The 26,958-nt window shown below is 42.5% G+C and overlaps 1 protein-coding gene and 1 long non-coding RNA gene across 5 annotated transcripts in view; one reads left to right on the top strand and one right to left on the bottom strand.

Moving 5' to 3' along the window:
• dscaml1 (Down syndrome cell adhesion molecule like 1) overlaps positions 1–26,958 on the top strand; it is a 146,019-nt gene that overhangs the window by 1,335 nt on the left and 117,726 nt on the right. For all 4 annotated transcript variants that reach the window (XR_009789611.1, XM_061780902.1, XM_061780900.1 and 1 more), the window contains exons 2-3: positions 11,167–11,487; positions 22,049–22,195. Coding sequence is in view for 3 of the 4 variants with exons in the window: in XM_061780902.1 (XP_061636886.1) it covers positions 11,167–11,487; positions 22,049–22,195 (468 nt within the window). In the remaining variant the exon portion in view is untranslated. The remainder of the gene's footprint in view (positions 1–11,166; positions 11,488–22,048; positions 22,196–26,958) is intronic.
• LOC133481794 (uncharacterized) overlaps positions 3,726–26,958 on the bottom strand; it is a 64,221-nt gene continuing 40,988 nt past the window's right edge. Inside the window, exons 5-7 of the long non-coding RNA XR_009789613.1 lie at positions 10,345–10,532; positions 4,312–4,368; positions 3,726–4,017 (exon numbers count right to left, since the gene is read on the bottom strand). This is a non-coding gene — a long non-coding RNA (uncharacterized LOC133481794). The remainder of the gene's footprint in view (positions 4,018–4,311; positions 4,369–10,344; positions 10,533–26,958) is intronic.

The following is a 26,958-nucleotide window of genomic DNA, read 5'->3' as shown; positions in this document are numbered from 1 at the left end:
TTTCTACAGGTTTTGTCTTTTCGCACACCTTGCATCTGGGTTTCAAATGACATTACATTTGGAAAAAAAAGAAAAAGAAAATGGAGGCGAAAGAATAGTGGGTGAAGGATGCGTGCTTTGTGGTTCCTCATCTTTGGCCTCGGCAGTGCCCTTTGCCACGCAGGCTGCAGTGTCGTTTGTTTCTTTTCATTGGATTACAAAGTGTGTTTGGATCACACACATTGTACATCACCCCCGTCCAGCAACTGCCCGAGCTGTACATCGTGCGTGTGCGTGCGTGCGTGCGTGCGTGCGTGCGTGCGTGTGTGTGTGTGTGTGTGTGTGTGTGTGTGTGGAGGGCTGCGGGCGTCAAACAGCCACTGGAGCGGAAAGCGTGCCTAAGATGGGAGAGATGGAGATAACGCAGTGGGAAACAAACTTCCACGTCAGTAGTCCCCCCCCCCCCCCCCCCCCCCCCCCCCCACCCAACGCCTGTGTTCCACTCATTTTGCACGATTCCACCGCGTAGACAATATTGTCCCAGGTGCAATCTGTGCGTGTGTGTTTTCTGTTTGAGTAACTTCATCACGAGCAGCTAAGGCAGATCTATTAACATGCTTGCATCAGTACTGCGTATTTTCTTGCTCGTGGGCCGCGCCTCGAGAGTGGCACACCATTTTCTCTTTGGCGCTCTATTGCAAATATCCTTTTTGAAAATGGTATACATTCCATATTTCGTCTGAGTCCATGCATGCGTGCACGTTCATCTGTTTCAAGTGACATTTACGCACTTAAATGCATTCGTTCGGGCCTGACAGGCCACACTCGAGCCTCACGTTTACATTTCAGAGATGTTCAACATTTTGTTCAGTGGATTCTGAGACGGCTAAAAAAACCAGCAACATTCTGGAATAAAAATGCTGCCTGCTGTGTTGAGATGCAGACGTGCGTGCTTATGGGCCGAGCTGCTCTTTGGCATAATTATTTCATCAATTAACACCATTCCGGTACCATCCAGTTTTGCATGACAGGCCTTGTGAATAACTAAAGTGAATATTCGCAGTTTTACTATATTGTGACTGATTCATATCGGCGCATTGTGTAAACTGTATTGCATTCTACATTTATTGCATGCAGAACTCGCTGCTGCTGCAATGTATCATCATTGCCATCTCCTTCCTTTCCAAGGGATTCGTGCATGCGGATTCGGTGGACCTGCGGTGTTTCTGCGCATGCGTGTTCACAAAACACTTAATTGCGAGATGAGTCACGTCGTGGTGCCTCCGAGGCTGCATAAAAGGCTCGACTGGATTTGACCACTGACGCTTTCTAGTGGCTTATTAATCAATTACTTGTTTTAAGTTCAACAACAGAAACAAACTTTGCTATTATTAGTAGTACATTGGAATTGTACTGATGCCACCCACCCGCGTCGTATAAATTTACAATTACGCACGATGTCACACGAGAACATAAAGGTTTTGTATAAACAAACGCACTGTTATTTGATCGCGTTGCCTGAAATGAAACACGACATGCATATTATGTTTCAAGACGAGCAAAATGTTCAGACTAAGTACTAGGCTGGATGACGCGGTCAGCTGGACAAGCGTGCGCGCGCGCGCGCTCGTGAGTGTTCAGCACAATTGAACTGCCAAACGCAGCGCGCCAACACTTGACCAAGAAAGCGAGTTAACGTGAGTGACGAGTTACCCTTCGAGTGACACGTCAACTGTGGGACTGCTTCTCTCTCTTGAGTGGAAGCTGACAGCTGTAGCAGCATTTACTTTAATTATTAAAAACTTAAAACCGCCTTTTTTTTGGCTGTAAAGTCCCCTTCCAAAAAAGAGTTGGGTTTTTTTGAAAACAATTTATTTTATATATAATCTTTGGTGTCCTTTTTTTTGTGTTTTCAAGATCATTTGGGTTGGAAATGCCCAGAATGTCCTTTTAAAAAAAAAAAAAAAACCAAAAAAAAGATATTCCAGTTGGTCTTTTTCGTCAGACAGTTGAGACAGGCGGATTTCTCATTAATATATGACATGCAAATAAGCTTTGCTCTGATGGGATCCCTCATTTTCTCAATTTAAATATGGAAAAAAGCTTCACTCTGACTGGCCGTGAGCGATATCATGGCAGCCAAGTGTCCATAGCGACCTCGCATTTGGATCATTTCATGAGGGCTCTTACTATCATTGTGCAGCAGAAATCACCAAGTGTTGGATTGTTCGCCCACTACTCACAACCCCACAGATTTCCTCCACAAAATGTTCGGACAGCAGCACAATTCTGGTTCCGAAATGCTTATAAATTTCTCCCAAAATAAACTGAAGCCATTTATTCCTCAACTCGTCTGAGTATGGCAGGTGATACAATGCTTTGCACACGACGAAGTCGCGTTGTCACTCATCCAGTTTTCCTGGGATGAGTGGGCGTGTACCAACCGCAAAGTAGGGAGGAACTTGAGTAATTAGTAACTTGAGCATGACCTGCACATCCATACTGCACTTGTATCGGATACGTATTCGATTTATGTCCACATACAAAAGAAGCCTGGGTCGTATTAGAAAATAATAATAATAATAATAATAAAATAAAATAAAATCGTAAATGTACTGTTGACATTGACATGGAAAATCAGATACATGAATATATGTATAAAATAGGAATTGGCCTTTAGTGTGAAGATAGCCATATATTTCTTTTCTTTTCTTGCGCGCACAATTTTAACAGAGCACGCACAACCAACAACCAACCAACAATATGCAAAATCTATAAGAGTGACTATGCAATTTAGCACCCGCTGTTTGGGATCCTACTAAATCAGGCCCTATGTGTCCAATCAGATTGCTCCAGTATCATTTTTTTAGATCTCACAGTCATAGTCGCACTGTATCTGGGGGTACTATGATACTTTGTGAAGTATTAACTCTCAATCAAGATCTCAGTTCATATCTTTCTTTGACAAATTGTCTTGCTAATGCCATTTCACAATAATCGTTGTATTTTCTGACTTTGACGCAGTAGACTCGTAGTTTCCGTGCCTTGCTCGAGGCGCCACAGCTGTGGGTTTGAACCAGGATCCTCATGGTGTCAGGCAGTGTTGTTAACCACTCAGCCTTGTCCACCATGCTTGTAATTGCCAAGGTGTAACAGGTTGTATCCTCTCCAACAGAGACTGACGCATCTTGACAAACATCCAACTGTCACGCCACCTCTTTGTGTTTTGCTGTTCTGCTCACCGGGGAGCAATTTATGACCACATCTCTTACAAAGCTGCGGGAATAACAATAATAATAAAAAAAAGAATATACGCTTCTACAAATCCGACGTTCAGCTCAGCGGCAGAAACAATCCTTTTGAAGTGGGAGTTGTGAATTTTTTTTAAAATGCTGAACTGGCTGCCTAATGTTTTACTGACACTGCATAAAGTGTTTACAGGGGTTGTTTACCACCCTCTGCATATGTCTGTGTGTGTGCAGATCGTGTGTGTGTGTCTATGCATCCCTAATACATCTTGCCACCCAGGGAAATGACACATTAGAAATGATTTCCAGCATTGCCACCCAACCTTAATGCATATCTTTATCTGGAGCCATTGTGTTGTCAGTGAGCAACCCTCGCCCCGCCATTTTTTGTTTTGTTTTGCCCTTTTATGTTCCGCTGTTTTCTTGTTTGACTTCAATGCTTTAGTTGTCGTGAACAGCAATGCCGAAAGAGCAGATCCCAAAAATAGACTCTAGATAAAAGGTCCAAAAACAATTTTAATTCAACGAAAGAGCATGTGATGGCGCGATGTACTAGGTCAAAGGGACTCGCAACCAGAGAGAATCAAAAAACGGATAACACAGGGGGACATGGCAAAAGGTCCGTGTGGTAAGCGATATACTGGTAGAGTAACTAAGTTGAGACAGAGGACAAACGTGGCAAAAACGGGGGAATATTCCGACGCCAGCACACTGTCACGGTGGAGCCTAAAAAGGCTGATGATTACAATTGACGACAGGTGCGTCATCGATGTCATCGCTCACCCAGACACTGCAACACAAAGAAAAACAATTGAAAAAACAGGCATGACATTAGCTACTATTTGGCCTGCATGCTTTCGTGTGGTGGTATTGCCGCACACTTTACCACTTGGTAACCGACTTTCTTGTACATGTGTATGTGCATTATAAATGTATTTGTTGGACTTTGTGTATATGTTTGAAGGCAAGGGTTATTTATAGCAGTCAATGCATGTAATGAGTCTCAGTGTATGTGTGTGTGTGTGTGTGTGTGTGTGAATGAATGTAGATGAGACAAAAGGCTGCATTATGCATAACAGCTCACCATAGGCAATATCCTTGCTTCTCCAGCATACATATTCATATTCCTTGTTCATATCCACTGCAAAAACAGAGTGCAAATATATTTGAGTTCAGGGTGAACAAATGTATCCAAAAAAAAAAGAAGCACAAAGAAAATTGAAGGTTAAAAAGAATCTTAAAGGCGGGTACGTCACCTCCAATGAGTCTGACCTTTGTTGTAATCATGGAAGAAAGCAATAAAAATACAGTCCATGAGTGCTTCTACTCTAATACGCCAACGGACGAGGTGTGATGGAGACCCCAGGGTAATGAAAATACACGTGAGGTCAAGTGTCAAAATGAATATATTGTCTAGTAGTATATTGTGAATCATGTTGCTTTGTCAGAAATATTAATTCTGATTAGGGTTATCTTCTTTATGATTAATCTCTCAAATGGAACCTTAAACCTGGAAAACAGTTTAAAAAAAATCGAAACTTTCCTGAATCTATTGTTTCCAAGCTACAACTACTGTACACTACATGGACAAAAAGCATTGAGACACCTGTTTTAATCAACTAACGAGTCAGTCAGGGGTCTGGCTAATAGGTGTTGAACAACTGACATTTTTTGTAGTCAACACTTAAGTGATGATAGTTGAGTCGACTTTGATTAATGGTTGATGTCACTTGTATTTTTTCAGTTTTCAACTCACTGTGACTGACATTGAATGTGGAGTATGGAACAAATAGAAAGAGATTACACAATCCCATAAAAACACACACACACACACACACACACACATAGTTAATTAGATAAGGAAATGAATTTAAGAACTTTGAGGGGCATGATCCCACTTCAAGAAAGACTGTTGGGATGAACTACAACAGAGATTGTGATTTGATTTCACTTTAAGATAAAATGACACACGACTTCCCTGAATATTAGAGAAAGTCTTCCCAGAAGACCAACTCGATGTGTTGTTCTATTTTTGCTTCACGTTGGTATAATGGAAAGTTGTTATTATGCTTAGTAGTGGCACACCTTTATGCCTTTCACACAGCTTGCACGGGTTTGTTTCCCGGCCAGTTCCCCAACTCAGATATTGGAGCTCTAGTGTTGGGCCATAAAAACCTGAGCCACACAAATCAAGCAAGAACGTCTCTGTGGCAACCCTTGATGAGAAAAGAGGACAGGAGGTTTCATATCTGACCCAAACTCTAATTCCCGTTTTTTATTTGATGTTTTTGAGCGTTTACTGCAAGGGGACACGTGGTTTATGTTGTCGTTATGTTGGCACTTTCCCTGGAGGCCGTAATCGGCGGAGGCCTCCCTTCTGTGTGTGCGAGTGTGTGTGTGAACTCACTGACCTGGATTCATAGCGTAGGACAAAGCGATTAGCCTTCCCCATCATAAGCTGTTGCTTTGCGGAGGTTTTTGCCCTCCGATTAAGCGTCCCGATTTTCTATTTTGGGCTATTTTGGACGGCATCGCCGGATGGTTTAAGGCTTGTTTAGAATGGAACAGATTATGGCATTTGAAAGCGTATCATAAGTGCAGCGGCCTGACAAATCTGAGGGAGTTTATCTAGTTTGAAAAATGAATTACATCTCAGCGGAAAAAGCTGGGTTAAATTGTTTTAGTCATTATAAAGTTCAGGGACTGGTGTCATCTCTTACAAATCAATGGATGGCTGTATAGGGTGTCCCTAAAAAGGCAAAAATGCATATTTGCAAGAAACTACCAGCAGCATTTTATTTAATTGGAGTATGAGCAAATAACATCTTCAGTATGATTTCCAAAATTTGTGATGCACTTTGAAAGGTTCACATGAATTCACTGCAACGTAAACTCCACCTTGCCCTCAATTGTCCGAGTGTCCACACTTAAGAATGCCCTAAAAATAATTAACCAATGTTTTAGTAAGTCAACAATTTTAAAAACATGTCAAATTGTTGATTTTATGCATACTTTTTGTTATTATTTACAATAAAGCAATTATTTAATGAGGTGAATGAACCCAATTGTAAAGAAAATGAGTTTTTCCTCCGAATCGGTGCCATTTGCTTGTTGTAACTCTCTGAAAATAAACGTATTTGAACTAATCCAAAATATATATTGGCCTATCTCATGTAACTTTATTTTGATGTCATTGTTATATTGCATTGAAACTCCTCATTTGAATAACAGGACTGAAAGTAACAGGAGTTGGTTTTTAAGCGTAGAACGAGCAAATACATGAAATATAGCCACATGGCATGTATGCTAATAGCATGATGCCACTCATCACACTACAGTGAGTCAACACAAATCACAAACTAAACAAACAAACAAAAAAAAGATTTGGGTAACGGGACTGTGCCGAGACTTTAATCTCCAGTCGTAGTTGAACTAGCACAAATAAACTAACTAAAGTTTGGCCTTCCCATAGCCTGCGGGGGATCTGAAAGGTGTAACTTCCTGTGGAATATTCCAAATTTTTAAGAGAGTGCCTTTGTACGGACACAACTACAACTATGAATCAAAACTTAATTGTTTAAATGTTTTTTGTTTTTTTTTAACAAACAAAGTATAGTTGGGCTAAAGAGAAACACAAATATATATTTAAAAAATCTATCATTCCTAAAGCATTTAAATTACATTTAACTTATATTTCATGGTAAAGTCAGAGTTTTGGAAGAGGGGCAGGCAACAAAGGATATTCCTTTAGTGTTCTAGGTAGATCAAATGAATCATTAACTTGTATTTATTAAATATGCAATCAGATCAATGTGCAGGACACTTTGCTTCATAAAAAAAATATTTTACAGTTAATTTTATCATGCATTTACAGTGTAGATTCAGTTTATCATATTTTATTTCCTGGGGACACAAATGGCACCAATTTGGTGGAATAGCCCTTAACCAATTTTAGGGGGGAAATGGTTGCATACAACGTAGTGGGCCATACGTGTCGTTCTTCGCTCACTGCTGCTCTATACTGTATTTACCTATGTCTGAGTGTGTACGCGTGTTCCTCTCCCACAAGTACGTTGTGGTGCTCTCCGTGGTTCTGAAAGTGCAGATCAGCTGGGGAGATCGACTAACATGGATTCAAACAGTGGGATGGATTGAACTTGACCTGAATTGCGATTTTTGAACACAAAGGATGTGCTCCAGTTGCAGCGGGTTGGCGGAGGAACGATGAAACTAGCTCGCCACCTGCGTGTGTACTCGTACTCACACACACTTGCTGTCTCACGCGTTGCCAATCACAGCCTTACCTTGCGCATGAACCCCCATATCTGTTTGACCTGCTTCACATGCCAACACCTTTACAAGTGAGACAAGTCTCTTCCCAACAAGTCTCGTCAACAATATCCCGTTCCGCTTGACAGAGACCCACACATGCAGTACATCAGGTGTGGGGAGGTCGGACACGGACCTCCAGTTGTAATGACTGGCTGGATCGACTGTGTGCGGAAAATGTGTAAAAGGGGATTATGTGGGGTTAGCATTCTGCGTCTGGCATACAAACTCATCACTATTGGTACCATGGTTGAAAATATAATGAGTCGATTTGTGAAGGGAGAATAAATAGTGAACGATGCAAAACCAAGCCCACAACGCTTTACATTCATACACGCCATTGTTCTAAGTAACTTCACATCCTTTTTTTGGGTGCTATTTGCTCCCGTTTTTCATCGTGTGAAAGTTCAGAGGTATCTCAGATACTTTGCTCACACTCCATAAGGAAAATATTTGTATGGTATTTTAGGATTGCTATGGTATGAGCCACTGTGGTATATTAGCCAGCAGTGTATATTTCTATGTGAGTGTTTAACGTTTTCATGTTTAATCGACTTTAGCGTGGTATCTGTGACCAGATGAGGACAGTGAATATGTACCGTTTACTCAAAACAATGTACCTTTTAGGAAATATGAACAGTTTGAAATACGAGTCATTGTTAACACAAAACCTTCAGGCTTCTGCTAAAAAACCATAAAACATGTTGTCATTGGTAAACTGCGAACTTTTAACAGTTAACTACAAACGTATTAAAGTGTTAATTCGTCACATTTGTCATGAAATAGAAATACAAGGTTTTCATGGGATAGTGACAGTAAACTATGTGGAACATGTGTCTCTTGTACCAAAACCATTCATCCTCGTTCTTGCTATCAAGATCTTCAGCCTTTCATTTAATCACTAGTTATAAATGACACCCTTTGATTGTGATGAGCCAGAGAAATTAGCTCCTAAATGACATGATATAGTGTCTTTCAATCTCCATTGATAGCCAGCACCCTATTCTCTCTCGGGACATTGAGAATTGAAGAGATAGTGCTAATCCAGGCATTGTTGACACCAAGGGATTAATTCAGTATCTTGGTCTGTGAGGAGAATTCCCTGCTTCGTGGGTGGGGGGTCCCGGTTGTGGCTGCCAGCCGAGCTTAGCTCAGCACTTCTTTGGCTTCCTCTGCTGCCAAGCCCCCCCTCCTCCCCACCCACATCGCGCCACAATTCTCCTATTAGCTAATCCCCAAGAAGCACACTATTCATAAAAGGTGCATCTATTCTTCTTAAAGACAGCAATATATGGTGGTTGGTGGAAGACAATGCTTAATCTGTATTATAACAGCATTGCTCTTTCACAAACGTCTCTCAATTCTGCCTCAATTGCTGGATTTGTGGCCAGTAGATTTCCAGAGGGCTTCCTACGTACACTTAAGATATCAGATATTAAAGAAATGCATAATGAATGAGATAAATGAAGGCAGCTTGGCACAAAATGTGGCCCTGGATGCCTGTGGACATTATATCCTATAGGTCTTAGAAAGTGTGTGTTAGGTCAAGCGTCTTTATAATGCTTGCTTTGCAATAGCTCTTTAACTTGAGATTTATAGATATTGTGAATTTAATATGCAATGGATCCGCAGTCGCGCTTTATGCTTTGCTATCATAGAATTTCCACTGGGGGATTAGGGAATGTATTCACCTCCTTAAAAAAATCAATCTATGGGACCCTAACACACATCAAATTATATATAATATATATATATATATATATATATATATATATAATCTTCCTTCAGTGGCATTAATCCCAAAGTGTTTGTTATACAGCACCTGCGCGCACTCCTTCCTCCTTCACAGTCCCGCAGGACGACGCCTGCGCAGTCCCGTCTCACTCACAGACGCCCGCACACACTGAGCTTGCTGTCACAATCACGTGGGACAATACCCGTAACAGACGTATTTTGACGTAAATTTCGTCTTTAACGGTCAAATCCGATTTACGCGGAAATCCGGGGTACGTCGCCAGCGTAGGAACGGAACTCGTTCGTAAATCGAGGACTTCCCGTTGTCTAGTCGTTTGATGTGATTTACAACTAACATACTAATGTATATTTTATCAAATATTGTGTTCCTTTGGTCACTGATGGTGTAGTGGTACACTCGCCTGACTTTGGTGCAGGCAGCGTGGGTTCGGTTCCCACTCAGTGACGGTGTGAATGTGAGTGCGAATGGTTGTCCGTGTCTACATGTGCCCTGCGACTGACTGGCGACCAGTTCAGGGTGTAGTCTGCCTTTCGCCCAAAGTCAGCTGGGATAGGCTCCAGCGCCCCGCGACCCTAATCAGGATAAGCGGTGTTGAAAATGGATGGATGGATGTGTTCCTTTGAATAAAATAAGCCAACCAAAAATGAATTTCCATATTGATATCTGTAATTCACTTTTGCTATTAATGCGTAATGGGTTTCTAATTCTAGGTCATTTACAATTCAGTTGCAGACATCCACTAGTGAATTATGAAATATGTAGAACTTCATTTTGGGTAGTTCAAATTTGATTTAAGATACCCGTATCTGAAAAGGTACATGTACTGTAAATATCTTGAATTGTGGTGAATTAAAGCTATCTTTAACTCAAATTGTAGATATCTCACACAGATATCTACAATTCGCCGCAGATATTCCTAATTTACAGAACAGATATCTGTAGCCAAATTGTAGATATTCCATAGTGACAAACTGAATACATGAGTGGCAAAAGCCATGTTATTTGTCCTAAACGAAATGACGTTGCAGATACCTTAAATGCCAGTTGTGGGTAGGAAAAATGTAGTTATGGATGTCTGTGAGTCTCGCTGTCAAATGTTAAGAAGGTCGGGTGAGTAGTGAGGTTGCTCCAGCACGGCGATGTTCTTCTCGGCCAGGAGCTCGCCTCTTCTCGGACGGTGAACGTCACAGGATCTTTTTATAGACGTCCTGGTTGATCGTCTGTCCCACAATGAACGAGAAAAAATATAGTTTGTAGTTTGGATTTGAAATACAAATATGACTCTAAATAAATATTTGGGGCGGCACGGTGGCCGACTGGTTAGAGCGTTAGCCTCACAGTTCTGAGGTGCGGGGTTCAATCCCCGTCCCCGCCTGTGTGGAGTTTGCATGTTCTCCCCGTGCCTGCGTGGGTTTTCTCCGGGCACTCCGGTTTCCTCCCACATCCCAAAAACATGCATTAATTGGAGACTCTAAATTGCCCGTAGGCATGACTGTGAGTGCGAATGGTTGTTAGTTTCTATGTGCCCTGCGATTGGCTGGTAACCAGTTCAGGGTGTACCCCGCCTCCTGCCCGATGACAGCTGGGATAGGCTCCAGCACGCCCGCGACCCTAGTGAGGAGAAGCGGCTCAGAAAATGGATGGATGGATAAATATTTGGTGACACACCTCATTATTGGTAAATGAATAACTCTCTGACAATCTCAATCAAAACTGAGTGGAGTGATCTTATTTGTGCAGATGTACCTATTGTTTTTTTCAGTAACTCAGTTGTTGTTTTCTGGATGTTTTTGACAGTTAGACTTTGTTTCGTCCCTCCCAACTCGTAATGTATGTGTTCTCTTATCCAAACAGTCAACAGCGAAGATGTTGTCTCTACGCGGCTGTACTTTGTGAACGCCTCCCTGCAGCGGGTGACCTTCTCCAGCTCGGTGGGGGTGTCCCTGCCCTGCCCCGCGGGCGGCGCCCCCCATGCCGTCCTGCGCTGGTACCTGGCCGCCGGAGACGACATTTACGACGTGCCCCACATCCGCCATGTGCACGCCAACGGCACCCTCCAGCTGTACCCCTTCTCTCCCTCCGCCTATAACAGCATCATCCACGACAACGAGTACTTCTGCACCGCAGAGAACCAGGCAGGAAAAATCCGGAGCCCCAGCATTCACATCAAATCAGGTGAGCGTGGACACAATAAACACTGACATCAATCATCATTTGAATGCCATTTCAAGAGCTTTTATTCAGTAAGTTATCAAAGTTTGAAGCGTCTTTCCAATATAGCCCATACACTCAAGAACTACAGTATAATTTACTACGAACCAAGTACAACCCCAATTCCAATGAAGTTGGGGCGTTGTGTTAAACATAAATAAAAACAGAATACAATGACTTGCAAATCATGTTGAACCTATATTTAGTTGAATACACTACAAAGACAAGATATTTAATGTTCAAACTGATACACTTTATTGTTTTTAGCAAATAATCATTCACTTAGAATTTTATGGCTGCAACATGTTCCAAAAAAGCTGGGACAGGGTCATGTTTTCCACTGTGTTACATCACCTTTTCTTTTAACAACATTCAATAAACGTTTGGGAACTGAGGACACTAAGTGCTGAAGCTTTGTAGGTAGAATTCTTTCCCATTCTTGCTTGATGTACAGCTTCAGCTCTTCAACAGTCTGGGGTCTCCGTTGTCGTATTTTACGCTTCATAATGCTCCACACATTTTCAATGGGAGACTGGTCTGGACTGCAGGCAGGCCAGTCTAGTACCAGCACTCTTTTACTACGAAGCCATGCTGTTGTAACACAACTTCATTGGAATTGGGGTTGTACGAGATGGTGTTTTTTCCAGGTATTGGCTTTGGACTAAAATTGAAGTGAAGGCAAATGGATGCAAAATGCTGCATCTTGACTCACTTATGAAATTATAAGGACACAGGCAGCCTCGATCGCCACAAGAATACACTCAGTGGACTCCTCAACCTGAATTAACCTACTCCATTTTAAAGCTGTGTTTCCACCAAATGCCACGATTCGATTCAGTTAACCTCGACAGAGTCAATTGCTTTCAACACAACAGGGTTAGATTCCCCCCCCCCCCCCACGCACCCCCCGCTTATTAACGCATTCAATGCCAACCATTTTCAAAGCAGAGTTCCCAATATTGCCAGCTGTTTTAGAGCATTCTGATTGATCTTTCAATACCCATGTTCTGTGACAATATACACACCTCATTTATCCCCCAAAAAAGAGTTGATGCTCTTCTTTCACCAGAAAAAAGTTTGTTTCTAGATTTTTCTGTTCTTTAGTAATCAACAATAGAACATGGGTTGGTTTCACCCAAAACACCGGTTTCTCACTATAAAGTGGAGAAAACAATTTTTTTCCTGAAAAGAGACGTCAAGCAGAACAGTCACTAATATTGTTTTGCCATTGTGACACCTTAAACAATAAAACAATAAAAACAAGGCTGGGAATGGGATTTTGATGGCAAAATAATCATTTATTTACAGATATACAAGTAAGAAATGCGCCATGACCGCTGCTGACTCACCGCATGGCTCTAGTTAAACGTCTTTGTTCCTCATTCACTCCATGTACTGCGTCATCTTGTGACATACACATTCTCTATTCATACCATACATATACATACTCTCTTTGATTGTGAAATGCATAAACTTGACTGACTTCCAACGTCTTGGCATTTCTCTCCCTCATAATCGAGGGAAACCGAGATTCACTATCTCATCTTTATCTTCCTCTCAAAAATTGCGCTGATCTCAAATCCAAAACAATAAACATCCACAGCAGTGAATGATTTAAAAAAAGACATGGAAGCTACGATTCTCATTCTGTAATTTGTTGTAGCGGCACTCTTTTGCTTCTGTACCACACTGGTTAGGACTCCAACGGAAGGGTGCCAAAACCTTGAAATGGTAGCCTTCACAGCTTTTTATGAATACCCCCCAAAAAATGTGTACCATTCCAATTAACCAAACTTTTGTGCTGCGTGTAAAGCTGGGTGCTGTTGACCTGGCTCCACTCGCTGTCAAGGTCATAGATAGAGAAGGAAGGTGTGGCACACACACACACACACACACAAACACACTCACACAAACAGTAACTCATGCCAGCACGCCACCTGCCTCCCAGTCTCCCAGTCTCTCCATCTGTTCACCGACTGGAAAGTCCCCTAGCCACACACACACACTACTCACTACTCACACAAAAGCACACATATAGGCACACAGAGAGCCATTTTCGTCAAGCTGGCTCTTGGTGTGTAGCTGCCAGCTCTTTGTCGAGGTGTCTTGGCAAGGACAGTTTGAGAGAGTCAGCTGCAGACGTGGAACGATGCAAGCCCAATCGTGAAAAAAAAGCAAAATAATTCGGAGTGTGATGATGAATCCTTCCCGAAGAGACACTCAGCACTTCTCGGTCCGGCCACAAACTGCACATACGTGAGTATGATCACGCCCATATGGCCCTTGTGTTCCCAAGAGGGGGGGCAGTCCCTTCTGTGTGACCTTCTCGCAAGCCTTCATGTTGTGATGACCTTCCCTCACGCAAATAATTGCAACTATTAATCAATTAAATGCTGAGGCGACTGCGTCGCTACAGCTCCGTAAGCAGGGTGCACGTGCATGAGTGTGCACCTCATTACCTCCGAGCTTGCGTAGATGGACACGCATGCGGTTGCCACGGGAGACCCAAGAGCTTAGGTGTGGCTCTTGTGCTACGGCAGACTGACACAGCCAAAATAACACAAAAAGCAGCCCGTCCCTCACTGTCTTCTTCATCTTGCCGTTCTCTATCGTTCCACATTTCTGTCTCTACTCTCTCATCATAGCTCGCACCATCCCTCCTCCCTTTTTCTCACCTATTTCCACGTGTGCTGCTGCTGGTCCAATAATAGCACTTGCCGGAATGACTCCAGATTAAGTCACTATGTGGGCTGCTTGTTTTCCTGTCAGTCTTGTTTTATTCTCTTGAATAAAACTTTTTTCTGCATATTAATCTCACATTTCATCCCTGACATAAAAATTATGTTTATTTCAACTGATTCCAACACATACATGTAGAATATTGTACACCACTGTTCGTGTAAACAAAGCCTTCCTTCCAAATCTATAAAATACAATAATGATGATGATGATGAGGTCTCAAGTCTCTCCATCCTGTGTCCACTTACAGTACATCCATCCATCCATTTTCTGAGCCGCTTCTCCTCACTCGGGTCGCGGGCGTGCTGGAGCCTATCCCAGCTATCTTCGGGCAGGAGGCGGGGTACACCCTGAACTGTTTGCCAGCCAATCGCAGGGCACATATAAACAAACAACCATTCACACGCACACTCACACCTACGGGCAATTTAGAGTCTTCAATGAACCTACCATGCATGTTTTTGGGATGATGGAGGAAACCGGAGTTCCCGGAGAAAACCCACGCAGGCACGGGGAGAACATGCAAACTCCACACAGGCGGGGCCGGCGATTGAACCCTGGTCCTCAGAACTGGGAGGCAGACGCTCTCACCAGTCGGCCACCGTGCCGCCCTTACAGTACATATAAAGTCTGAACATCCCTGTTCAAATGTCAGTTTTTTGTGCTACAAAAAAATTAGACTGAGATAAATCATCTGAAGATTATTTCCACCATTAACGTGACCTGAAACCTGCGACCCATAACCTGTAGAATTTGTTTTGTATAAAGATCTTTTCGAGAGGGGAAGTAAAAATAAACAACTATACTATTCAAACTAACTAATAAAAACATAAATAAACAACTGAGATAATGTGGTTGCACAACCTATTATTATAAGAGATGTGGCTGTGTTCAGAATAAACCACTAATGTTCAAATTCATTTTAAATAGGACTCAACGCACACCTGCCACCATTTAAAGTGCCTCTGATGAACCCCCAAATAAAGTTCGGCTTGGCTTTTCCTTGTATTTTTGTAGTCACATCTTAAAACACAAACATTGTCTGCTTCCACAACAGCCGAGGAATTTCATTGTTCAAAGGTATCAGTCGAGACAAGGGAGTAGAAGAATTTCCAAGGCATTAAATCCATGGAACACAGTGAATAGGCGTCATCAAGTGGAGAAAATATGGCACAACAGTGACATTACCAAGAACTGGACGTCCTTCCAAAATCTATGAAAATATGAGAAGAAAACTGGTCAGGGCGGCTGCCATGAGGCCAACAGACACATGAAGGAGCTGCAGGAATTTCTGGCAAGTACTGGCTGTTTAATACACATGACAACAATCTCTTGTCTTCTATATACAGTATGTTTGAGCTAAGGGGTAGGGTAGCAAGACGGAAGCCTTGTCTTATAAAGAAAAAGAAAAACACGCTTGAAATCATGTGGGAAAAAATGTTATGGTCCAAAACCAAGTTTGAACATTTTGGTTAGCACAAAAGCTTAAGGGCTTCTCAAAGAAAGCAAACAAAAAAAAAGTCAGGAAAAACCTACTAGAACAACTGAACTTGATTTAGGGTTACTCAGAAAAAGTCAGGAAAAGCCTACTAGAACAACATAACTTTATTTGGAGTTAATGAGTCACTTGAAATTGTGGAAGTTGTGTGCTGACTCCAGTTTAACATGAGTTTAAATCGAGTGCTCAAGACGAGTGTCGCCCCCCACAGAGTACCGCCCTGAGCGGCTTGCCCATATAAACACCCCTGAACTGCTTCCTTGCAACCATAATATTTGAAGTCGAACAAAACTAGACTGTTTTATTTCTATTTCAATGTTTATAAATTATATATATATATATATATGTTATAGAAAATGGATGGGTCCTGGGTGGCTATTTGCCTCAGTCACCGTTACCGTGCAGATTGAACCTCAGCCCGCTTGGCTCTGTTGCCTCATGGACCCTCTCCAAAATTTAAGCACATGGCAACCACCTCGTTTTCCTTTCAGAGGATTAGGGAGGACATTTTTACAAACCATAATCACTTGTCAGTGGCGGAATTATCACAGTATGAGAGAGGAGAAAATCTATTTCCCATTAACGTGAAGATTCAGGAGATGAATTGTTGGTGTAACAGCCGCACTGAGTCAGTAGCTGCAGGGCTGAGGGGAATGAAATCTGTGCTTTTACATTATATGTTTAAAATATAGAAAGACTGGACCCAATGACGCCCTCATTTTCATCATTAACGTAAACACACCCATTACGCTGCTTTTGAGCCAAGGTTTCATGTTTTGTACACCCGACACCTTCTTACAGGCACTTAATAAAATGAAATGAGGACACCTGTTCAGCGAACTCACCCCATTCCCCTTTTGTCCCAACCAAAACACACAAACCCGGGGAGGCTCGGTCCAAGACAGCAGGTGTTAAGATCATTTTTCCTCTCCATCTGTCCTCCCCATCTCTTCTTTACTTGACATTAATTTACTAATACAGCAGGCAAGGGCTTGGGGCCTGAAAACGATACACAATGACAGCGACTGCTTTCTCGTTCATTTATTATAATAACCCGCACCCATTCATTTCCCTGTGCATTTCATTCTTATTTCTTCTTTCTTCGCTGTGTTTTTCCTGTGTTTTTCTCTTTATGAATAAGTAAATGCAGTATTTGGTTTCCCCGGTGTTAATTATTGAAGCGACAATGATACAGGACTTGCCTCCCAGTGCGCCCCGTGCACCAGAGCCATGTTTTAGCGCGTTCCTAGGCAACCGGGCCGCATATAGTCAGGCATCAGTAACATCCTAATGATTCTGCGGTGCGTACGATGAGGGGGAGTGGAATTTACACACAAATCAGCCGGGCTTCCATTTGCATCTTTGCATTAGTTTAGTGGAGAATATCCCACGGTTGCAGCTAGTGTACAACAGCACTTTGACATTCAGACAAAAATATGATTATTACTTTGAATTTAAACAGCATTCTCAGAGGTTTGCCACAGAGAAAGTCCATTTTGCGGAGTGACATTGACTGGTGGCTGGCGTCATTGCACCAAAACATTTACAAGCTGTCAAGCTGGTTTTTTTTTCTATGATGGGCACAGAGGAGATTGGGAATTTTCCTTGCTATTGACGAGTGGCAGCAGGGTCAATCAGAGAGTAAATAAATGATTGCAAGAATTAGCCGTGCCGCGGCAGCTGAAGCTACTCAGTCGATCGGCGCTATTGATCTGCAGGTAGATGGTATCAGTGAAAGGCAGTGACAGCTTTAGTTGTAGAGATGGGCTCAAGACTTGATTGCAGTTATATGTCCTTTAGCTTTGTATTGTTTACAAATGAGCTGTCGGCTCACATTAGTGGGCCACGTGTCCGGCAACTTAAAGCGAAAAAGTGATCTGCTCTCCAGAGGATGTGTTAAAAGTCCCGTATTTTGCAAAACCAACTTTTTCTACTATTTGGGATGTAATATTGTCTCTATGGTACCTCAGTAAACATGTGAAATATGAATTAAAATCATCCACGCATTCCTGAGTTCCAGACGTTTTTCTGCACCAAAAATGCATTCAGTTATAAGCATAGTATTCTGATTAAATTACGTTTATTGGATTTATTTCATACATACTAATAATAATAATAACAATAATAATAATAATAAAAGAACATGCTGTCCTTCAAAGTGTGAGTTAGCTGGAACAGTCAAACCTTCCGACTGGCCGACGACATATCCGCTATGTAAGGAATGTTCCTATTTAAACTGTGCTATAGTTTTCTCAAGGATTTCAATGACATTCACAAGTCTCAGGAAAATCCCATGCTCTATTATTTACAGCCAGCCTCAAACACACCTCTTTGGTGTTTGCGCACTCAATCCCCAGTTACACGCGTTGGGTGTTTCACAAGCCTGGACGGGAGATTACACTTAGATGAAAAGTGCACAGGCCCAGGCATGTAAAAACAGACTTGCGTGCAAACGGGAATAGCCGTTAAAGTATTGAAGAGTGATTTCTCAAACCAAAGACTTGTCTACGCTTCGTCACATTGTTTTGTGGTTCCATTACAAGTTGGTGGATATGAGATTTAGCCCCCCAAAAGTAGAACAGAGTTAAAGTAAGAGGTAAAATGGTGGAGTTACTTTGAGGTGAAAGACTCTCAAACATTTGGCAAGGACATTGCCTTTGCTTCCATTGGGTTCCAGTGACAGTAGTTGTGGGCATAAAGCATTATTAATGACCAAGGAAACTGGCCTTCAGGCTAGGCGTTAATTATATCACTGGAGAGCTGGGGGAGAGTGCGAACACACCGGAGGGCGGGGCCTCTCCCTATGTTTTGTGTGTGTGTGTGTGTGTGTGTGTGAGAGAGAGAGAGAGAGAGAGAGTGAGAGTGAGAGAGAGAGAGTGAGGAAAAGATTTGCATTGTTAAGCCATTACTGTCCTCATTTTGGAGGGAGGCCGAGCTGGTTGAATAGCAGTGATAGATTGGGATGCCAGAAACACTCGCCAGCATCAGCCTTTCTTGGACCCCATTTCATTTCTGTAATTGTGTTTTCCTCATCTTAAACATTACTCATCGAACTCATTTTTGTGTCCATGTCTAAATTGTTGGGGGGAAATATCATTGATCCTTTATATGAATGGTGGGTTGGCCTACGCAGTTTGAATTCGAGAAAAGAGTGCTCATTCAGCATCCACATGTCTCTTCTCAAAGCAAAATTATGAATCCATTTTTCCATTTTCTGTATTGCCTATCCTCTTTAGGGTTGCGGGTGAGCAGGAGCTCAACCCTGCTGACACTAGGCGAGAAGCAGGGTCCACCCTAGACTGGTTGCCAGTCAGGGCACACATAGACAAACAACCAACATAATTCACAGTCAAAACAATGGACAATATAGAGCAGTGGTTACCAACCTTTTTACTACTACTACTACTGATTAATGTGAAGGGCTTCCAGTTTCATACACTCTTCTGAAATGTCAAATTTGCTTAAATTATTTGGGGGTAGGTCATCTCCTCAACCTCATTGCGCCAGCTAGCTTATCTCCTTGAAAACTAATGGTTTGGTCATGCCCTACAATACTGACCTTTAATTATACTATATATACAGTGCCTGTGTGATATTTCAGTTTCAGTTATTTTTTAATAAATCAGCAAAGATTTCAACAATTCCTTTTTTTTTTTCCTGTCAATATGGGGTGCCGTGTGTACATTAATCCATCCATCCATCCATTTTCTGAGCCGCTTCTCCTCACTAGGGTCGCGGGCGTGCTGGAGCCTATCCCAGCTGTCATCGGGCAGGAGGCGGGGTACACCCTGAACTGGTTGCCAGCCAATCGCAGGGCACATACAAACAAACAACCATTTGCACTCACAGTCATGCCTACGGGCAATTTAGAGTCTCCAATTCATGCATGTTTTTGGGATGTGGGAGGAAACCGGAGTGCCCGGAGAAAACCCACGCAGGCACAGGGAGAACATGCAAACTCCACACAGGCGGAGGCAGAACTGTGAGGCTGACGCTCTAACCAGTCGCCCACCGTGCCGCCGCGTGTACATTAATGAGGAAAAAAATGAACTTAAATGATTGTAACAAATGGCTGCGATATAACAGAGTGTAGTTGCACCAATGCAAGTGTATTTTTTCCTATATTGGTGACACCTGATTTAGACTCTTTAAATTGTTCTCTTTCAAAAAATATGCATTGGCATGTTTTTGGAATGTGGGAAGAAACCAGAGTAGCTACCTGGAGAAATCCATGCAAGCATGGGGGAGAACATGCAAACTCCACACAGGAAGGCTGTAGATGAGACTTGAATCCGAACCTCGGAACTGTGAGGCAGACGTGCTAACCAATCGTTCACCGTGCTGCTGCAAAATAATCCATTAATTCAATTTACTTTATGTAATATACTGACAAATACAGGTATTTGCTATGATTCAGCATTTCACATCTCAGACGACTCTGAATGTGACAGAGTTAACTGCGGAGACAATTTGGTTAGCTACAGGCTACTTTTTTCATCATTTAGCTGTGTCTTAATCACAGCCACCCTGGCACCGACTCACCGCCCCACGCCCACCGTGCCATGTGCAGGCCGCGTGTTTCTGATGCCCGTCGCCTGCATGTGACAGTCGCAGCGGCCGCGAGCCACGCTGCGCCCCCCGCCGTCTCAAAGCATCTGCGCCGTTGTTCTATGAAAGGCTAAAGGCCACTCACTGCGCATCCCCTTCAACGCAGCTCCCAGTCAGTCCGCCTTACGATCATAGCGACATAGAGTTGGAGGACTGCAACAACACCAGCTCTTTTGTCTATGATTTTTCAATAAGAAGACAGCCCTGAACTTGTCTTTTCAAATGTTTATTCATTTGTAATTTTAGCTTTATGAGCTGAGTGAAAATGATCACTAATTGCAGTTTTTTTTTTTTTTTTTTTTTTACTAAGCGAAAATGATCCATAGACACATCACGAGACACACATAATAAAACGTCTAACTTCACAGTTTCTTTTTCTTTTTCAATGATTTTGACAATGACATCACTTGCAATCATAATAAATTTTGATAATAAAGTGTACATTTTTGCTGTGTGCTCTATATTCATATATATATGAGATAAAAAATGTTATTTAACACTACACTATTGCTGTCACTTTGAAATTATGGCAAAATACGTCCCAATTTAATTGGATTATTGGGTCATATTTTTATTGGGGGATATACGGCATAATTGTGTGATTTAGCAGTCCACTTCGAATATAATGTTGTTTTCGGCTTAAACAATTAATCCAAAAACTTAAAGAATTTTAATATTTAAAGATAAAAAATAAAAGCAAGATTTCTGCCTCAAAGCTTCATGATAATTTTTCCGCATGGGTACAATGTTACTGCAGATTCACTCACCGCTCCGTGTTGAAATAAGTTGTTGCATTGGTGGCAAGCCAGGAGGAAAGAATGTGTAAAAGACAGACAAGGTCCAAAGTTTGTGGTCATTTCACATTTGAAAAAGAAGATAACAATGTGCAATGTGTCTACTGCAAAGCAGAGTTAACAGCCCGTCTACAATCACCAGCACAAGGTATCAATGTTACTTAATTTAATATAGCCTACCGATACCACCGCTAGTTGAAACATATTGCAATGCCCCCACAAGTGGTGAAGGATAGACACAGCTATTGGTACACTTTCAATAGCTTTATTGAACAAACAGCAACAAAATAAACACGTAATAAGTACATTCATACAGGAGCTGCGACACACTGCCACACCTGAGTCCCAGGCATTTAAATGTCTAATGGTTAGCTGCTCACCTGAGCTCACAACAGCCAACTCTACACTCTCATTCGCTGACTCCTACGTCTCTCACGCGACCAGGCAAAGTCACAGATATTATAGTGTGGAATGTGAGGATGGCGACCCCAAGTGGACAAAAACAAAATCAGCACCTCACATGCACATTTAGTTGTTTTAATAATACATAATACATAATCGGTAGAAAAATGGATTATGAAAATATTCGACAGCTGCAGCCCTAATGAAGTTCTACCCTTTTTGTTTCTGGCAAATTTTGTAAAAAAAAAAAGCTAGATTTAAAAGTTCACACCTTAAATATTGGACTGCAGGAAAGTGGAAACTGTTTCTTTTTCTTAAAAATGTACATCTTTGCCACTATTTATACCACGAAACATTAATTAGTAGATTTTCCCTCCCCGAATAAAATCTGTTTTTATGTGTATCGTGAATGTCGTCCCTGTTAAACTAATAGAACATTATCTTATTAAAGGCTATTCTGTCCTCTTCCCTTATTCCATACTAGTGTTCCGAGAGCCATATACAGTCCGTGTGGCTGACCAGCGCTCCATGCGAGGTAATGTCGCTGTCTTCAAGTGCCTCATCCCCTCTGCTGTCCAGGAGTACGTCAGCGTGGTGTCCTGGGAGAAAGACACCGTGTCCATTGTCCCAGGTAAGGGATCCAGTCACTGTTGCTCCATAGTCAGTTGTGACGACCACTGGAGTTTTGCTTGGTGTGTTTGAGCAACATTCAAATAGCGATGGAGTCAAACAGTGTTTACTCTCAGAAAAAGGGAGAATAGGAACAGCAATTACAAAATGGGATTTTTTTTTCGCCAAACCCTGTCACCGAAATGAGGTGTCCGCACTCCTCGGTTGCTGTAATGAATTTCTCCCGTGTCACTGGTGTATCCCGTGTTGTCAGAGCGGCAAGATGGAGGGGAGGATTTAAAAAATGAACCACTCTGTCAAAAAGAAGATGAAATGGCCTTTGCCTGCCATGTTGCTGGCTCCTCACTCGCTAACCGACGCCGCTGTTGTTAATAGCCATGTACCGGAAATAAATCAGGCTTTAGATGTATTCTGTGTGCGTGTGTGCGTGTGTGAGTGCGTGTGGACTCCAATGGGAATGTAATTTGATGAGTGATAGATCCTTTTAGCTGCTCATCACGGTCACCACAAAGCGAGCATACGCGCCGCTCACACTCTGTCGGACCATATCCGTGTGAAGGCCTCCTACACACTGCGTGTGTAAATGTGTGCGTGTGTGTAAGCTTGTGTGGTGCACAGTTAACATTTGCTCCGCGCAGCAATGGCAACTTGTTGGGTGTCAGATGAAACTGTTTAGGTCAGATGATATGTTGCACTCCTGGCTGCCCTTTATCTCGAGCTCTGATATCGAGCATCCCTTTCATCTCGCAATAGAGTTTTTTATGTGCACATGCGTGTGCATGTATGTGCCTTTTTGTATGGTGCTGGTTCTGTTGGTCACGCCAAGCACTCATTGATCCAGCACAGCTAGCTGTACTGTATGTGTGTGTGGGTGGGGGGCCGGTGGGGCGGGGTGCTATACATGTATGTGTGTGAGAGAGTGTGTGTGGCCTGAGGGGGGTTTCCAGTCTGGATCGATAAAGCTTGTTGTTGGATTCCCCTCTCTCTTGTCACGGATCCCTCAGTGTGAGAGTGGTGAGACCCTCTGTTATGAGTGTTCGTGTGTGTGTGTGTGTGTGTGTGTGTGTGTGCGCGCGCGAGTGTGTGTGCCTGTTGTAGGCTCTGTATCGTGGCTATGTGTGGTAAGAGCTCAGTGGGAGTATGTTATTGATCAGCTGTTGGACACATTCACTAACACATTAACATATGAACACGTAAGAAACATGAGCATAGACACGCACGCACACATGATTGATTTGAATCTGTGGCTAGGCGGATCAGCATAAGTGTCCCCTAGTGTTGTTATACAACAGTGTACGGCAACTCGCATTTAACCATAATGAATTAGAGTATCTTTCCTTGAGATAGCCTGTAAGGCAAGATTTCCTTGACATTATGGACAAGAAATTTGACACAGGATATGGACAAATGTAATGAGACGTATTTATGAATTAATTAATTAATGGTTGCTCCAGACGCCACGGGTCCAATAGGTTGAAAAATTCTATCCCCAGTGCACAAAGCAAGGGCCATAAATGTGTGCTTGGATGAGTTTGGTGGGTGTGGAGGAACGTGACCGGCCTGACCTCAACCCCATCAAACACCTTTGGCATGAACTAGAATGGAAATTTGTGAGTGACCTCTAAATTCTGACGATTATGCAAAACTCATTGTTGATAACTCGCGTCTTGGAGCAATGGGGGCCAAATGGAGTGCACCACTTCACTGCAACATCTGACAATTCAGTCTCCTAGTTTGTGACCTGGAGAACAATATGATGTCAGTTATGTCCTATGTCCATGCAGACCTCCACTATAACAACATTTTTCTGCTCACACTGCCATCAAAACTAGAGTCCGAATGATATCGGATCTTGACAGTTGATGCCAATAATGATGTGAGGAGCTAAAAAAAGTTGTTACCGATATGTCGGCCAACATCCGATATATGAAATAAGAACATTGATATATACTGTATACTTATGAGGAAGCAGAACACTACTAAATTAAAGGTGTAATTAGTAACAGTGTCAACATAAGGACTGTAAACTGTAAGCTTTATAATGGTCTTACTATCAACGTGGTAATTAACACTTGCATATATATTTGTCGATTTCACAAAAATGCAACTCACATGACGTTAAAACGTTGTAATTCGCTTTCTAAACCTTGCATGAAAAAAACTCGAATGCTCTCATTGACGTACCCTAACAGCATGTTTCTGTGGGGATATTATTGTCAAGGGTCACTAAGTGTAGTCTTATATTTTTTTTATAGCCACAGGTTACCAGGGAGTAAAAAAAATTGAGTTTCTCTCACTGATTGCAGCCGAGTGAGTGGGAGTGCTGCATGTCGCTTGTCCGTGTGTTTGTGTGCGAGGGTGTGTGTCTGTGCTGCACTTTGCCCTGGCAGGAGCAGCGCGACAGAATCTCCCCACAGCAAAAAACTTGACACAGAAGAATCTCATTTTCAATGCCTTTTGAATGATTCGGTTTTTGATGTTTTTTTTTTTTTCGTCTAGATTTTCGTAAATCTCCTGCTTGACACAGCCATTTACCCGAATCGAAGCGGTTTGCAAGTTGTGTATAAAGGATTCAGCAGATGGCAAGGCGTATTCCACAGTACAGGCCTTTTTTAACAACTCAAAGTAATAACCCTCCCACTCTGCTCTGCAACAGTCAGGCAACATCTGTGGAACACATCCTGTCAACAGTAGATCTTCAAAACAATATAATCACAGTTTCACCACACTTTCTTGCTTATTCATGGTGGCTTCTTTAACAGTTGAACAGTTGCACTCAATAAACAAGCACAAAATAGTTTGAGTGCGATGGCTAAATACCGTCCATCCATTCATCCATTTTCCATACCGCTTACCCTCACTAGCGTCACCATAGGCCCCCAAAAAGTGTTGAAACTGTTATTTCATTGGAATGCTTTTGTTTTGAAGGCCTAATTTTTGACAGGATGTTACGCCAATGTTGCCCCAACTTGTCCAAGTGTTGCCAAACAGACCAGGAGTAGTGATGGGCATGGCAGTTCTTTTGAGTGTACTGAATCATTAGAGTCAGTTAGTTAAAATGATTCGTCCAAAAGATTCATTAACCGAATCGTTCAGTTATTTCTCACAGAATCATTCAAGTGCTTCCTCATTCACTTAATGATGACCTGAGGATCACGATCACTCAACATGTTCCCTGAAGGACAATGTGTTGTGATTGTCAAGTATTGTAAACTAGGAAAGGAGGGATGATCTAAAAATAAATAAATAAATAAAATAAATAAAACAAAAAAACTTCACCTACCTATCTTCCGCCCTCTACATCCACACAGGCTCCCATTTCACTGCGGTAGACAGCGTCGCTGACACCAGCAGTGAAAGGCGGAGGCTTTCTGCTCACCCACCTTACTGTTATTGTCATCTGATTTATGTAAAGCGTCTTTGAGGGTCTTGAGACGCACTATATCATTTTAATGTATACATCCATCCATTTTCTTTTACCGCTTATCCTCACAATTGTCACGGGCTGCTGGAGCCTATCCCAGCTATCTTCGGGCGGGAGGTGGGGTACGCCCTGAACCGGTCGCCAGCCAATCGCAGGGCACATAGAAACAAACAACCATTCACACCTACGGGCAATTTAGAGTCTTCAATTAACCTACCACGTATGTGTTTGGGATGTGGGAGGAAACCGGAGTGCCCGGAGAAAACCCACGCAGGCACGGGGAGAACATGCAAACTCCACACATTTCAACCCCAGCCCTCAGAACTGTGAGGCAGATGTGCTAACTATTCATCCACTGGCATTTTAATGTATTATTATTATTATTATTATTATACAAAAAGCTTTAATAATCACATTTGAGACACAGAGGGGATGATATGCATGTGTTATGTGATTTGAAATTTCTGATCAATCTTTTCAAATAAACCCCCCTCCTTTAACTGCCTGCTGCTGCTGCTTCAGTTTGCCTTGCACTGGCGAATCTAACTTGCATGTCGGTCTCCTGTCCTCTCACGACTTATGTGTAGTCTGTTTAGATTACGGAGGCACCGTCCGAGCCATGTCCCATGTGTGTGCTTGACTGACTCAACATTAGCCGTTAGCCAGTGAAAGCTATCCCCGCGAGGACGTCAGGACGAGCGGTTAAATCACTCAGTGAGTGTGTTCACTGCATAGTACGTCGTCCCTTGTGCGAACGAATCACTCATCGTGCTAGTTTGCAATGAACGTCCGCATGAATCACTGCATACGTACTAGTCCATCGCTCCTTTGCGGATCACGAACGAAGAAGTTCAACAAACAAATCACTCGCGGTTAACAGTAAATTCAGTTCACTTTCAGTTCTTCAGTACATTTAGTACACCAGTACATTCAGTTCAATTCAGTCCCTCCCCCCACCTACGCGGTGCTGCCTAATGCTGGCTGCTCATTGGTCATTCGCTGAAGTGAGTGACAATGCTGGCGAATCGCAAATCACATGGCAGTACGTTTTGTGAAGTCCCGTCCCAGCCTGGACGCTTCAGTTCCATTTCCGCTCCCAGCTGACTCGCTCATGGCAGCGGCCAAGCTCAAAAAACGAATCATTTCATGATTCAGTACAGTACGTTCACGAAAAAGATTTGCTCTTTGAAAGAAACGTTCGAACGTAACAACACTAACCAGGCGGCTTGTTGTTGCCTTGAGTTGTTAACAAATGCTTCCATTGTGGAATATGCCTTGCTGTCTGTTGAACCCTTTTACACAGTACGACAGAAAGTTCCGAGTGCCAGCCATTTGATAAA

Source organism: Phyllopteryx taeniolatus, chromosome 8 (genome assembly GCF_024500385.1).
Source record: "Phyllopteryx taeniolatus isolate TA_2022b chromosome 8, UOR_Ptae_1.2, whole genome shotgun sequence".
Taxonomy (NCBI): domain Eukaryota; kingdom Metazoa; phylum Chordata; class Actinopteri; order Syngnathiformes; family Syngnathidae; genus Phyllopteryx; species Phyllopteryx taeniolatus.
This window is presented reverse-complemented; position numbering and strand designations above follow the sequence as displayed.